Below are 13,797 nucleotides of genomic sequence, written 5' to 3' on the forward strand. Positions count from 1 at the left end.
TGTGGTCTGGAGATAGCAACTTACCAAGTTCTTCAGAGACCAGAAGTACCTGGCCAGAAGCACTGGGTCTCATTTTAAAAGTCAGAGTGGGCAGTGAATTGAACAGAGCTTCATACCAAAACGCAGAATGGAAAAGAACACCTGAGAAAGACTCTTCTGTTGGTCCTGTGGGGCGGACTCTTCTGACACAGGAGAGCCAGCCAGAGAATAAAGCTCTTTATTCTGTTTTCAAACGCAGTCTACGTGGTGAAGCCGTATTCTTACCCCACTCTTAACCCTGTTGGCTTCTCTTCTTATTCTCCAAAGTCGGTGGACCAGACTTCCCCCACCTCTCCCCATTTCACCCTACAGAATAACCTACTTACGAGTGCCCCAACCCCTGTGGAACAAGCATCCCCTGGTAGAAGCAGCTCACTGGGATGGACCCAGAACAGTCTTGGTTTGGGTCTCCTGAGCCACAGGTTCAGTGTCCTGAGATGTCCTGAGTGGTGTACAACATGGCAGTGCCACCAGATTCTCACTTGGCTCAGCGGTGCTGAGTAGTTTTGTTGCTAGAGCAACAGAAGGCCCCCTTTAACGTGATGGGTCCCAGCTAAGGGTACAAGGAGTCTGTCCACTGTTGAGTATAGGTTGCTCAGCCGGCTGCACCTCACTGCCTCTCCAACAGCTGCTGCAGGGGCCGGCTTTTTTTTAGGACAGGCCGTCCTCTGAGGCCCAAGCAGGAAACCACCTTCGTCCCCTGAGGTCCACTGATGAGGGGCCAGCCCAGATGGCAGACAGTCGGGAACCAGGCCAGCTGCTTTGTCCACTTACCCACCCCTCACCCCGTTAGTCGGCTCCACTGGATACTACTGAAAAAGGGGTGGGACTTGATTTGGCTGGGGCCGCCACCTCCAGCCCCTAGACGCCGCTGGGGATCGAACTGCAACAGCTATGGGGGAAGGAAGACTCAGTCAGCGCTCTGCATCCCTCCCCCATCAGGGAGGTAGGCGCCCACCTCCCGGGACTCCGGGCATCAAAGCCTTAGGCTGCTCGGTCCCTGCTAACCCAGTCAATAACCCCCTCCCCGTGACGTTGGCGGAAGCTAGCACCGGCGGCGTTCTGGGCATTTATTGCCCTAGTCCTTTACAGCACTTACGTATTGGACAGGTGGTTCCCCCAGCCCCCACCCACGTACCAATAAGCCATCTCTAAGCCAGCCAGTACCTCACCTCAGTCAGCAGAGAAGCTGCTGGGCGACTGAGCCACTCGGGCAGCTGAAGTTGGGTATGGGCCTGGAATCCTGAGGGGTGGCTCTGGGACAGTGCCTGGAGAGGAGGGGGAGACGAGGAGAAGCACTGAGGAGGCCACTTTAGGGAAGCTGGCACCCTAGGGGCAGCCAAGGCTTGCCCCACCCCCACGACACATTCCAGGAGGAAGATGATGTTTAGTTGCCTTTTGCGAGGATCTACTAATGGCCCAGACACGGAGCGCCAGCTCAGGAAAGGGGACTTGGGTTAACATCGGGGTTTGAACCTGCAGCTTGTTGGAAGCATTATCTCCGTTGTCTTTAGAGTGGACACTATTGGGAACAGCACTAGAACTTTCTTACAGATAAAAAGGCCCCACAAGCCACACGGCATGCGGCCATTGAGGCCAAGGCAGGAATGTGGAGAGGAGCAGAAGGATGTTGTGGTAAGGACGAGCTGCAAGAAGACAGGAGGAGAACCGTGTGGGGCTTTGGACTGTTAATGTAAAGGTTCTCGGAGGCCCTGAGCCACTGGGAACCGAAGCAGGTCAGGTCTGGCCTTTTTGGTCACACCGTAGTTTGCCAGTGCCACTCAACTGTTTCCTGCTCAGCTGTAGTTTGTCCATTCCCCTGTTGCCAACCTAAACTGGCCCCAGATGTAATTCTGAGCTCTTCTGAGAGGAGTAGAGAGGGCAAAGCCTTATCAAGTGGGTTTTCTGTGTATGCTGTGGGCATGTGAAGGCCAGAGGTTGAAGCTGGGTGTCTTTCCTCTCCTGCCCTCCACCTTTATTTATTTATTTATTTTTTTTTTTTGAGACTGGGACTCACTGAACTCAATATTGATTGACCAGCAGCCCTGGGAATCTGCTGGTCTCACCCCAGGCCCTGTATTAGGGTAACAGATGTGCGTCATCACACTAGACTTTCACAGGGTTGCTGAGGATCGAACTCAAGTCTTCCTGCTTGAGCACCAGGCAGTTTACCTGGCCGAGCCACTTCCCCAGCCTGCAAGTGGGCTTGGCTGACCGGGCTGGTTAAAGCAGCTCCTGGCTCCGATGTAAGAGCCTCCTCCCACCTTCCAGCTGAGGTCTAGGGATTACAGCCTTGAAGGGTGTGTGGGAGTGAACAATAGGAAGAGACTGGATATAATCCAGAAGCCTTCCAAACCTCAGGCCAGGCATGCTCGTCCATAAACCTCTGGCTATCCCAGCTCGTATAATTCACATCCTTAGCAATAGTCCCTTGTGTGGTAGGAGTGCTAACGTCTTTGATGGCCTGGTGGGAGTGACTTCCTCTATTGCTAGTGGTCTTGTGGGTGGAGGGACATCCAGCCCAAAGGTCAGGCATGGAGAACCAGGCTGCCTCTGTTTTGACCCTAGCTGGTTAAGCCTCTGTTCAGCCTATAATCCATGACCCACCCCCCGACCAGGCCTCTATACCCTGCCCAGCTACTCACCGTTCCTGTGAGCAGTTCATACAGAAGTGACCCATAACTCCACCAGTCACAGGCTTCAGTCAGCTCAGAAATGCCCCCGACCTCTGTGAGAACAAGAACACACGTTCTTTCTGTTGGCATTCTAGTACCCCCTGCCCTTCCTCTGTCCTTAACCCATACAAAAGCACCCAAGATCTAGGAATCTCCCCCCCACTCCCGTCTTGCCTGGAGCACTGTACAGGCGGTCCACAGCCTCCTGGCTGCACTGGGGCTCCACTTCTGACCACTGGCCAAAATATGTGAGTCGGATGTGACCTTGTCCAGTGTGTGTAGGGAGGTAGGGTGGGACAAAGGTTGGAAGTAGCATCATTGAGCAGCCAACATCTCCAAGCAACCCCAAGGCTTCCCCCAATACAATCACGTGAGGGGCTGAAGGTCATCCCGAGTGGAGTCTCCCTAGGGGCGTGGCCCCTTGTTACCCAGGACTTAGGGGCGTTCCTGGAGCTTAGGTCCCAGGCTTAGGTCCTCTGTGCGGGGCCAGATGGAAGAAAGGGAGTGGGGAGAAACAGCATGTAGCCTTACGATCTCGGGGGTCCTGTTGACTCTGGGCTCCCACCTGAGGAGTAGGGTTGGAGCAGAGAGGCTGGGGCTCCTACCTGCCTGGTCCAGAAGCAGGTTCTGTGGGTTGAGGTCCCGGCACAGCACCCCCTGCTCATGGAGGGCCTCCAGTGCCACCAGCATCTCCGCGGCCCACTGCTTCACCTGTTCCTCCCTCGGGCTCCAGACGGCTCTTCCACACCTCAGGCTGGCCCTGTTTGCTGACGGCAGCTTCTGACCTCCTCTGCCTCGGCCATAGGCCCCTAGCACCCGGTCAGCCCCTTCCCGTACCCAGTGGAGCCTCCGGTTGGGGGCGGGGTTCGAACTCTGGCCGGCTCGCCTGATTTGACTGTGCAAGTGGCCCCATGGGGCTTCCGTGAGGTCCGAAGAGCAGAAAGGACTGGTCCCGGCTGAAGGTTCACTCTCAGCCTCTTTCTGAAGGTGGAGGGATGGGATCTCCTTGGCTGGGGGAAGGCTCTGAGAAGTCCGTGGAGGCTCCACTGGGAATCTCTCCTGTCCCAAGCCTGGTGGGAGCTTTGCAGGGGTCATGAGGCAGAGGTGGGTGTTGAGCTGGACTTTTGACTTCTCCTGGGCAGAGCCAGGCTTGAGCCCAGAATATTGGAAGTGGGCCTGGGAGAGCAGATGTGACCAAAGGGTGCCTCCTGGGCCAAACAGGGGGTGAGAGTGTGGGAGGAAGAAGAGTGTGGACACTAGGTCCAGGCCCAGTCCCACCCCCCTCCCTTTCAGCATGCCCTGTCTGCTTTTCAGGGCTCCTGGCCTTACTCAGCCATCTCGTCACCCCGCTCTTCCCCTTGTGACCTAGGACACACTCTCCCCTGCTCTGACCTTCTTCCAGGGAGCTCCGCTTCACAGCCTGCATACCTGATGCTCGTGAGTTGATCTGAATGGAGCACCAGTTTATTCGAGCACTGGTGTTCAACATGTCATACTCCCTCTTTTGTTTTAGGGAGAGTGGTGTCACAGAAGGCAAAGGGGCCAAGCCCCGATTTACAGTGCCTACGCCATGACCCAAGGATGTGCCGCACATTTGAAAGTCACTACGTATCGGCTACGTGGCTCAGTTCCCATCTTTACAGTTTTCGTCACCAGCCACTCTGCGGCCATCAGGGGTGGCACTGACCAGGAAAGTGCAAAGAGCCAAGACTAAAGCGAATGGCCACAGAGGAGAAAGCTGAATAAATGCCCTCCTCTTCACCTGCCTAGGGCGGGGACATCCTCCACAGGATGTCCCCTCTTCCCTGGGCACCACAGAGAGGTTCCCAACAGCCTGGCTCTGCCCTCAGCCTTCAGAAAGACTGGGTTCCCTGTCTGTGCCACACATCTGGAGCAAGCTGCACTCCTCCCCAGGGCTCAGCAGGGAGGTGGGGGTCGGGGGGTGGGGAGAGGGCACAGGTCCCCTCACCTTGCACATGCTCCAGGTGCAAGAAGATGGAGTCCTCACTCACAAAGTATCGCAGCAATTTTGTCATGTAGGGCACTCCGTGTGGGATGATCGTCAGCCGCTCCTGGCTTCCCATGTGGCACCTGGGAAGGCCCTGGGGAGGGGACAGGGCATGTAGATGAGCTGATGTTGCCTGTGCCCTGGCTGCAGGACACCAGGATAGGGGTTGGGAGCCAGCCTGAGCAGTCCCTGGTCCAGCCCTCACCCCTCTAACCCCACAGAGTCTAATGTCCAAGGGTGAGGTAGTGTGCATGTGTATCAGCCTTGGAGGCCATGCCTGGGGAAATGCTCAGAAGAACAAGCAGCTTTGGTCTTTGAAGGGAGCAAGGGCCTCATATGTACATTCTGGGGAGAGGGGAAAAGGCAGGCAGGGGTCTCCAAAGCTCTGAGAAAGTTCCAAGGGAGTGCCACGGGGCTGCACAGCTGGGTAGCACCTGCCTTCACAACAAAGGTTCCTCCCGTTGCTGGGTCCTGGACCAACTGCACCTGCCAAAATCCAGGAGGCACTGGTCACGGTGTGTGTTAGTTCTCGGGCTTTCCATGCCCTAAGGACAACATCCATCCCGTCCTAGTGGCCTTCCCTGGCTCTACCCAAAGATCTAAGCTCTGGTGCTTTTTCCTGCTGCATCTGGGATGCCTACCCTATCTCCGCTGTTTTCTGGGCTTACTCTCAGGAGAGCTTTCTCACATTATCTAACCTCCTGTCTCCCCCAGTTGTGAGCTCCACAAGGTGGGACCATTCTGTCTAACACGGGATCCCCACAGTTCTGTGTACCCTCCCCACCAGGTGGGAGTCACTAGTGACTGGCTTTATTGATGAAATTGAGGTTCCGAGAAGTGAAATCACTCACTTTCAACCATGCTGCTAAGAAGTGGTAGCATCAGAATTTGAATCCAGACAGGCTGATCCTGGAGTGGGTGGGTAAGTGCCTGCCGGGCTGGGCCTTGGTGTCTCCATCACTAGCCCCACGCCCTCCTTCCTACATCGGGGCAGCAGTACCCCTTTTGACCACAAGAGGTCTCCCTCTAATGGCTGGAGGCCCGGCTCAGGAGGGCCTTGGCCGCCTGACCAAACTTGTGCAGTATTTGAGGAGGCAGAAAACGGCTGGGGCGATTTAAGAAAAGTTTCCCAAAAGTATTGACACCCCAGATGATTCCCCGCCACCTCCTCAGCCAAGCCTTCTGATTTACAGTCTGAAACTCAACAAGGATGGGAGACAGAAATTAAAGGGGGCCGTGCGTCAAAAACCTCTGTATTTAAGACACATTAAACCCATTTTACAGAAGGAATTAGACTTCAATGTTAACAACAATTATCTTAAAGATAGGTACAACAGTGAATTAATTTCTTTTCCTCCCTCTTCTTTTCTTTCTTCCTTCCTTTTTTCCTTCCTTCCTATTTTCTTTCTTTCTTTCTTTCTTTTTCTTTCTTCCTTCCTTTCTTCCTTCCTTCCTTCCTTCCTTCCTTCCTTCCTTCCTTCCTTCTTTCTTTCTAACTTCCTTCTCTTCCAGTGTATTGTTAGTAGAGCAGGCATTTTCCCAATGATACAACCAAACAAACAAATGAAAAAATCCTCTGCCTCTGCTAAGTGGCTTGGAGGACAGAACACCCAACACCTGACTTCCTTCAGTCTTAGCTTTGTTCCCTTTAAGACGGTCATTAAGGGGCTGGGGATGTCGCTTAGTTAGTAGAGTGCTTGCCCAGCCCTGGGTTTGAAGCTGGGCAGTGGTGGCGCACGCCTTTAATCCCAGCACTCGGGAGGCAGAGGCAGGCAGATCTCTGTGAGTTCGAGGCCAGCCTGGTCTACATAGTGAGTTCCAGGACAGGCACCAAAACTACACAGAGAAACCCTGTCTCAAACAAACAAACAAACAAACAAAAAAAAAAAAAAACGAGAGAGAGAGAGAGAGAGAGAGAGAGAGAGAGAGAGAGAGAGAGCGCCTGAGTTTGATCCTCAGCATATTGGGAATAGTGGCATATACCTGTCATCCCAGTCCTCCAGATATGGAGACAGGAAAAATCAGGAGTTTAATGTCATCCTTAGCTACATAGCAAGTTTGCAGCCATTCAGGGCTACACGAGACCCTGTCTCAAAAGTGGGGGATATTATTAAATTATAGCACTGCCAAGCACAGCTTTCTGTGTGATGGAGTCCATACCACTGAGACCCAGAACACTGGATTTTAATTAGTCCACAAATGGGATGTTAGCCTTATAATTGGGAAGATGGAAGACAATTGTGGCCACGCACGCACGCACGCACGCACGCACGCACGCACTCCCTCCCAAGGGGCTAGGGAAATGGCTAAGTGGGCAAGAGGGCTTACTGTGAAGGTATGAAACCTGGGTTCAGATCTTCAGCAGCCATGTAAGAAGCAGCACTGTTGGGGAGCAGAGACAAAGGGTCACTGGGTCATGCTGGCCACCAGCCAGTTCAGTGTGGGACAGGCGCATCCTGTGTGTGCTCACAGGCACATGCTTGGGCACACATGCATACACACCACACAATGGAAGAAAAGGAGGAAGGAAGGCAGGGAGCTCTGGGGAGCATGGAGATACAGCGTGCGTTGTTGAAACACAATAAGGCCTTTCTTTAAAGACACACAGGAAATCTAGATCTTCGGTGGAACCTCTCATGAAGCTAACAAGCCCCAAAGCTTCAAAGGTCTTCTTGTTTGTTTTTGAGATGGGGTCTCTCTATTATAAGCCCTGACGGGCCTACAACTTGTTATGTAGACCAGGCTGGCCTCGAACTCACAGAGATCCTCCTGCTTCTGCCTCTCCCAGTGCTAGGATTAAAGATATCATGCCCGGCTCAGACAGATCCTTAAACTCAAAGGCTTAGTTAGAGGGGAGCAGACACTTGAGCAAAGTTGGAGCAGATGGTGGACAAGGCCAGTGCCTCCTTTGAAGTGGGCAGCTCCTCCTGGGCTCCCTACTGCTTCGTGGGAATGTAAGCCCCACATTTCCAGATCATCTTCCCCCACCCCCAGGAGAAGCTTAAAATGTGGACTTTCATATGAAATCTGCACATTTGAAGATGTTGGTAACAATTAAAAAACAAAAACAAGCTGGTGTGGTGGCACACACCTTTGATCCCAGCACTCAGGAGGCAGATGCAGGTGAGTTCCAGGCTAGCCTGGTCTACAAAGCGAGTTCCAGGACAGCCAGGGTTGTTACACAGAAACTCTGTCTCAAAGAACCGCCCCCCACCAAAAAAAAAAAAAAAAGCAAAACAAAAACGAATAGACAAAAATCACCTGTATTTGAGCCAAATCAAACAAGAAGCAACCCAGGAGCCCTTTCTTCCCCATGCCGGACTCAGCATGGTTCTCTGACGGGGTCCCGAAGGAAGTGGGAACAATCCCTGAAATAGCTCCCTGAGCATCCCGGCTGCCTACCTCGTCCCTGACACGCTCACCTCACTGCCCCCTTACCACCTCCATCCCTCCCTGTCAGCCCCACAGCCAACACCTTTAAGGGATTGTCCTAAGCAGGCCCTTGGCTCCCTTCCCGAGCCTGAGGGCTGCCTGGCACTGGCACAGCCCTGCCACCCGGATCTGCCTGGGCAGAGCCGTGGAATGGGAATGATGTCCCTAACACCTTTCCTAATTTGGGGAAATTCCTGTCCCTGGCTTGGGTATTAACCCAGGGGAGTAAGAACTACCCCAGGAGGGAGCTGGCACTCACCACTTGAGTATGTAAGAGAGGGTAAACATGGAAAGAGGCGATCTATCTATCTTTTTTCTTTGCTTTTTTCTTTTTTTTTTTTCTTTTTGGTTTTTCGAGACAGGGTTTCTCTGTGCAGTTTTGGTGCCTGTCCTGCATCTCACTCTGTAGCCCAGGCTGGCCTCGAACTCACAGAGATCCTCCTGGCTCTGCCTCCCGAGTGCTGGGATTAAAGGCATGTGCCACCACCGCCCGGCCAACCTCAATATCTTAATGCGTACTTTCTCTCTGCATGGGCCTCGGCACTGATGTTTAAAATGCTTTGCACATGTGCACGCCCCAGGATTGAGCAAATCGGAGCCTTCTGAGTCACAGATTCCCTTGGGGACTCCTGTACATGCATGCACATCTCGAAAGCTCCGAGAACGTCTGAAATGAAAGTGTAAGTGGTCTGACTTCAATTCACTGTCCCCCAAACTTCCTCAGTGTGGAACCCCTCTCCTCATAACCGGCATCTCACTCAGAGACATGGTGTCAGTCTGTCTGTGAGAGCAGCTGTGCTTAGCCAAGGTCCACTGGGCAGTTCACTGGGAGGGGAGCCGTCCACAGATGGGAAGCTGGCTGGGCCTTCAGCTGAGCCTGGGGCCTGTTCCAGGGACCCGGGAGAAGCAGCTGGAGCAAGGCCTAGAGATGGGAACTAGCGCCCTCCTACCCTTGTCGCTTGCGCTCAGATCCACCAACCACGCATTCAGTGTCTTAGTGTGTGCCAGGCCTTTCCCAAAAACGGTTCCATTTCCTTCCCAGATCACCCCTCTGGGGCAGAATTCCCACCCTACTTTGCTAATGAGGAAACCGATTCTCAGAGCTGTGAGGGGACTTGTCTATGGTTCATTGGCCAAACCCAGGCCCTCCTCCCTGGCAGCAGGCTGCCCTCCGGTATGGCCGAGAACCCCACAGCGCTGTCCTTTTCTCTGTGGGCTCCCAGACCCACCAAATTTGCCCAGTGTTTTAAACTACACATTCTTGGGTTCAACCCTAGAAATTCCGATTCCATAGGTTTGGCATGGAGTCCTGATATCCATATATTTGAGAAACTCACCAGATGACTCTCATAAATGGCCTGTTTGGGAAAGAACTGTTTAGAGAGGCCTGAGCTAGAGGCAGAGGGGAATTTGATACAGGCTCAATTTTTTTTTTTTTTTTTTTTTTTTTTTTTTTTTTTTTTTTTTTTTTTGGTTTTTCGAGACAGGGTTCCTCTGTGTAGTTTTGGTGCCTTTCCTGAATCTCGCTCTATAGACCAAGCTGGCCTCGAACTCACAGAGATCCGCCTGGCTCTGCCTCCCGAGTGCTGGGATTAAAGGCGTGCGCCACCACCTCCCGGCCCCAGTCTCAACTCTTATATGACCTCTTTGTCCCTCAGATTTCTCTACTTCAGTAGGGGTTAGGCCGTCATGTCCTGTCTTCTTGTCCACCCTGAATTAAGGGAAAGGAAAATGGTACAAGACAGGGTCAGATGAGGGCAGGAATACCAGAATCCGAGAAAGGGTGTAGCGGCCCAGGCCCTGGACAACACAAGCCACCTCACAGAAGTGCGTATGTCCACTGGCCAGTCTGGGAGAGGGACCTTTCGGCACAGGAAGTGCTTAGCTGTGTGTGTGTCAGGGATACTCAGGGCTGCAGGCCTGGTGTGCAGAGTGAATGTGAGGTGGAGGATTGTGGGAAGTGGGGGTGAGCAGGGCAGTGAGTGCTGACGGGGACCCTGGACACAGCTCCTCCTCCCACAGTCTCTGAGGGCTTCCTGTGTCAGAGCTGGAAGGTGGAGGGGAACAGATGGTCTCGTTTTCCTCTCTAGAACCTGACTGGTGGATCTGGGAGAGAAGAGGAGCCACTGGACTCAGCTGCTATCCCCTCTGAGCCGCACACCACCCTCTGGATGCAGGCAGCTGCTGCAGATGCCTTCCTGTTGCCGAGCATTTGTTTACACTGTGTGAAGATGTACCACTGTGATTGGTTTAATAAAGAGCTGAATGGCCAATAGCTAGGCAGGAGAGAATGGGCGGGACTTCCAGGCAGAGAGGAACTCAAGAGATGAACCTAGACATGCAAGAGACACTAGCGAGATGCGGAACCAGTTGGACATACAGAATGGAAGAGAGGTAAAAAAGCCACACGGCAGAACATGGAAGTTATAAGAGCTAGTTGGGAACGAACCTATGCTAAGGCCAACCTTTCGTAATTAATAAGTTGTTATTTGGGGGCTGGCGATCCAAAGATAGTCTGACAAGAGAGACTTGCCCCGCCTCCCACCCTGCCCCGCCCCCCGCCCCCGCTCCCCACCCCCCCCCACCCCGCCCGGCCTCCCACCCTACCCCACTGTTCCCTCCACACATCTGCTTCCTTTCCCACACCCGGTGCTTGCTCACCTTCTCAATGATCCCAACCACCCTGCATCCCCTCAGCTGTTCCAGAGCAGAGCTCAGTGTGCGGATGGGCCGGAGCCTCAGGCTGCTGAAGCCCTGCAGAGGAAGGAAACAAGGCCTCAGCCGTGGCTGCCTCAGCTTTGGCTGTGGACAGGCACTTCTGGATGCCAGGAGAGTCCTGGGGGCCACAGTGGGTAGGACTTAGGGTCCAGGAAGACCCTGCCTCAAAGGAACAGACTGAGCAGAGGACCTGTTCTTGACTCAGAGTTTGGGGGGTACCCTGGTTCAAGGCACCCAGGTTGACTTTTTGCTCAGCCCTTATCGGGTCATGCTAGGAATGCTTCTTGAGGACTTAGAAGCCCCTTCTCAAAAAGCCTTGTCTACAAAAGGCAGATGCTCTCAGGGTTTGGAGTGGAAACATATGGGTTTCAGCCTCAAAATTTAGACAACCTACTTTCGTGAAAGGAAAGCTACAGGACGCAGTGAGCCTGGGAGTGTGCAGGCCTGTGTATGGAGAGTGCATTTGGTTAATGGGTTAGGAAAGCAGCAGGAGGAGCATTGAATGCATAGTTGTGTGTGTGTGTGTGTGTGTGTGTGTGTGTGCTTGTGCATGCGTGCACATTCCAAATACTTGTGGTGTGCCCACTCACCAGAAACAGAGTCCAGAGGCGCTGAGTGTACATATGAGAATGGCGTGGAGTCCCGTGCAAACTGGGGTGGGTGTCTGTGTCATGCATGCCAAGTGCTCCGTGAGGCTGAATGAGGTGTGAGGGTGTGGGAGAGAGAGGAAGGATGGGAGGGCACCCCTGGCTCACACTTGGACTCACACCCTCCACTACCCACTCTTCCCTGAAGCAGGACGGGAATGGGGGTGGGAAGTGGCTGTCTCTCCCAGAGTCCTCCTCCTCTTCCTTAGGGCTCCAGGGAGGGTCTCCTCACCGTGTTGGGGCTGGCTCCGCTGCCCAGTGTCCGCTGTAGGTGGCAGTTAAAGATCTCCTCTGCCCTCTGGAGGTACTTGGCGATTTTCAACTTCACAGCTTCGCATCTCTCCTTGTTGGGGTCAACTGTAGGGGGATGAGGTCAACATCTGTGGTCACCCGGGCTGCTCCCTGCTCTCTATCCTGGGCTTTACTGGTGGGCTGAGATGCCAGCTCCTGCTCACTACCTCTGCCTATCACAGCCAGTGGCTCCTATTTCTCAGACAGTTTAAGCTGGCTCATCCCCTGGCGCTCCTGCTCTGAGGTGAGAGCAGGGGCCGAGGAGAAAGATGCAGGAGGAGACTGGGAAGCAAGTCACCCCTCAGCCAACTGCTCTTCACAGCTGGTGCCCACCACCTCACTGGCTGTTCTCACAGCCTGGGAAGGAGCAAGGTGGATATTTGCAGGGCCTTTTTCTTCAGAAGAGGGGACAGAAGCTTCCAGAATACAGTGCCAGCCACGGAAAAGGCCAGGGTGGGTGGAGACCAGATTAGGTGGAAAAGGAATGCACCAGGCACTCCTGAAGTCTAGGCATGGGAGGGTCTCTTCAACAGAGAGTTAGGGTGACTGTGGCCATGGCCACAAGGCTCTAGAGTCTCAAACTGGCCTCAGCATGGAAATGCCTCATTCTGCCCTGATCAACCCTTCTCTTTCCCCCATAGGCCTGGGCCCCCCTCCCCCTCTTCGGAACACTTGCCAGACTCTCCCCTGGACAACACACAGGCTGTCCTTCAGCAGCCCCATTAGTTTTCATGTCTAGAAAATGTCCTGTGCCAGGCCCGCCTGACCTGTTTTCCTCTTCCCCACCTTTGCCGGGCCCCCTTGCTCTCCTCACCCAGGACTATAATTACATATCCACCTGTCAGTCAGCCCTCTCCCCTCATCTGGAGGGCAAGCTTCCACAGGGCCACTGCCCAGCCCAGCTCCATGGCTAGCCAAGTGCGGCGGGCCAGGTACCCAGCCACAGGAGCAGAAACAGTTCCAACTCCCGATGTCCCCCTTGGGAGCTGTGGAGCCTTTGTGGAGCCTTGAGCAAGTTCTTTAACTGCTCCGTGCCTCAATTTCTTCATCTGGAAAGTTAGTATGAACATTAGTTCTTGCCCAGAGCCACACACACACACACACACTTGTACTCTGAGCAGTCAGGAGACTGAGATAGGAAGACCAGCCTGGGCAACAGTAAAAGACCTATTTCAGATAATGATGGTAATAATAACTCCGGTATATTTGTAACTACATGCAATAAACAAGTCTATTAATGTGAGATTCAAATGAGTTAATATAGGTAAAGCCTAGTGGGGTCTGCCATGTAGGAGTGCCTTAATAAATTCAAGTCCTCATTATTGTCCTTCATGGAGGCCTGGCAGGGTGAGTGCTGTGTCCCACATCCCTCGTATAGACATACAAAGGACCCTTCACTGGCCCTTTCCCACTCGCGTTCTGTCCCCAAGCATCCCTGCCCTCACCATGTACACCACGGAGTAGCACATCCACACCATTCTGGTAGTGGTTGAAGGCCGCTTCATAGTCTTCACTAACATCTCGTTCCAGCGCCAGGCGGATCTGTGTAGCTGCATCCACCAGGTAGTCACGTTTGGTCACGTCTGGGGTCCCTGCAGCTACCCGGTTACGGATCTGTTCCAGGTACATGCAGGCCTGGGACCGTGCTCGTGAACAGGGCTCCGGTTCCAGGCCTGGGCCAGGTGGACATTCACAGGCTACCAGGCTCATTATGGTCCTTCCTGCAGCTGTGACATGGAAGAAGCAAATGCATTAGGGAGGCACTTGCTGGGAGCCACGCCTCTACGTGTACTCCAGCGTCCTCCACTAAACATCGGAGAGACTGATATCCACGGGAAAGCTGGAGGGGTTCAGGTTAACGTCGGTGAGGTCCCTTTCATTGAGCCGGGTCCTACCTCAGTGGTGGTAACGATAGAATAACACAGCTGGGACCTTTCTTTTCCTTTCTGTTCAAATTCAGTTCCACAAGTACTTCCCCAGCACGTTG

At 53.6% G+C, this 13,797-nt stretch overlaps 1 protein-coding gene across 4 annotated transcripts; it reads right to left on the minus strand.

The window, feature by feature from the left end:
• Nucleotides 1–820: 820 nt before the first annotated feature.
• Nucleotides 821–13,520, minus strand: Rps6kl1 (ribosomal protein S6 kinase like 1). Of its 4 annotated transcripts, none has more exons than XM_059279731.1 (10): nt 13,286–13,520; nt 11,752–11,876; nt 10,816–10,908; nt 5,161–5,208; nt 4,684–4,816; nt 3,320–3,922; nt 2,889–2,978; nt 2,685–2,767; nt 1,212–1,307; nt 821–931 (listed from the first exon to the last, which is right to left on the minus strand). In XM_059279731.1, exons 1-10 carry the CDS (start codon nt 13,518–13,520, stop codon nt 821–823), a joined length of 1,617 nt encoding a protein of 538 aa, XP_059135714.1. The 4 variants fall into 4 exon arrangements, with proteins under 4 accessions (XP_059135714.1, XP_059135712.1, XP_059135715.1 ...); XM_059279729.1 differs by having other exon boundaries at nt 13,256–13,520; XM_059279732.1 differs by lacking the exon at nt 5,161–5,208 and having other exon boundaries at nt 13,256–13,520.
• Between the last annotated feature and the right edge of the window lie 277 nt (nt 13,521–13,797).

This window comes from Peromyscus eremicus, chromosome 14, assembly GCF_949786415.1.
Source record: "Peromyscus eremicus chromosome 14, PerEre_H2_v1, whole genome shotgun sequence".
NCBI lineage: Eukaryota > Metazoa > Chordata > Mammalia > Rodentia > Cricetidae > Peromyscus > Peromyscus eremicus.

What these genes read in the sequence shown, in the direction of transcription:
- Rps6kl1 (XM_059279729.1), bottom strand. Translation starts at nt 13,520, where the DNA reads ATGAGCCTGGTAGCCTGTGAATGTCCACCTGGCCCAGGCCTGGAACCG. An exon ending in GCTACTCCGTGGTGTACATG is followed by an intron (nt 11,877 to 13,255) that starts GTGAGGGCAGGG and finishes ATCCCCCTACAG; the next exon opens with TTGACCCCAACAAGGAGAGA. An exon ending in GCGGAGCCAGCCCCAACACG is followed by an intron (nt 10,909 to 11,751) that starts GTGAGGAGACCC and finishes CTTCCTCTGCAG; the next exon opens with GGCTTCAGCAGCCTGAGGCT.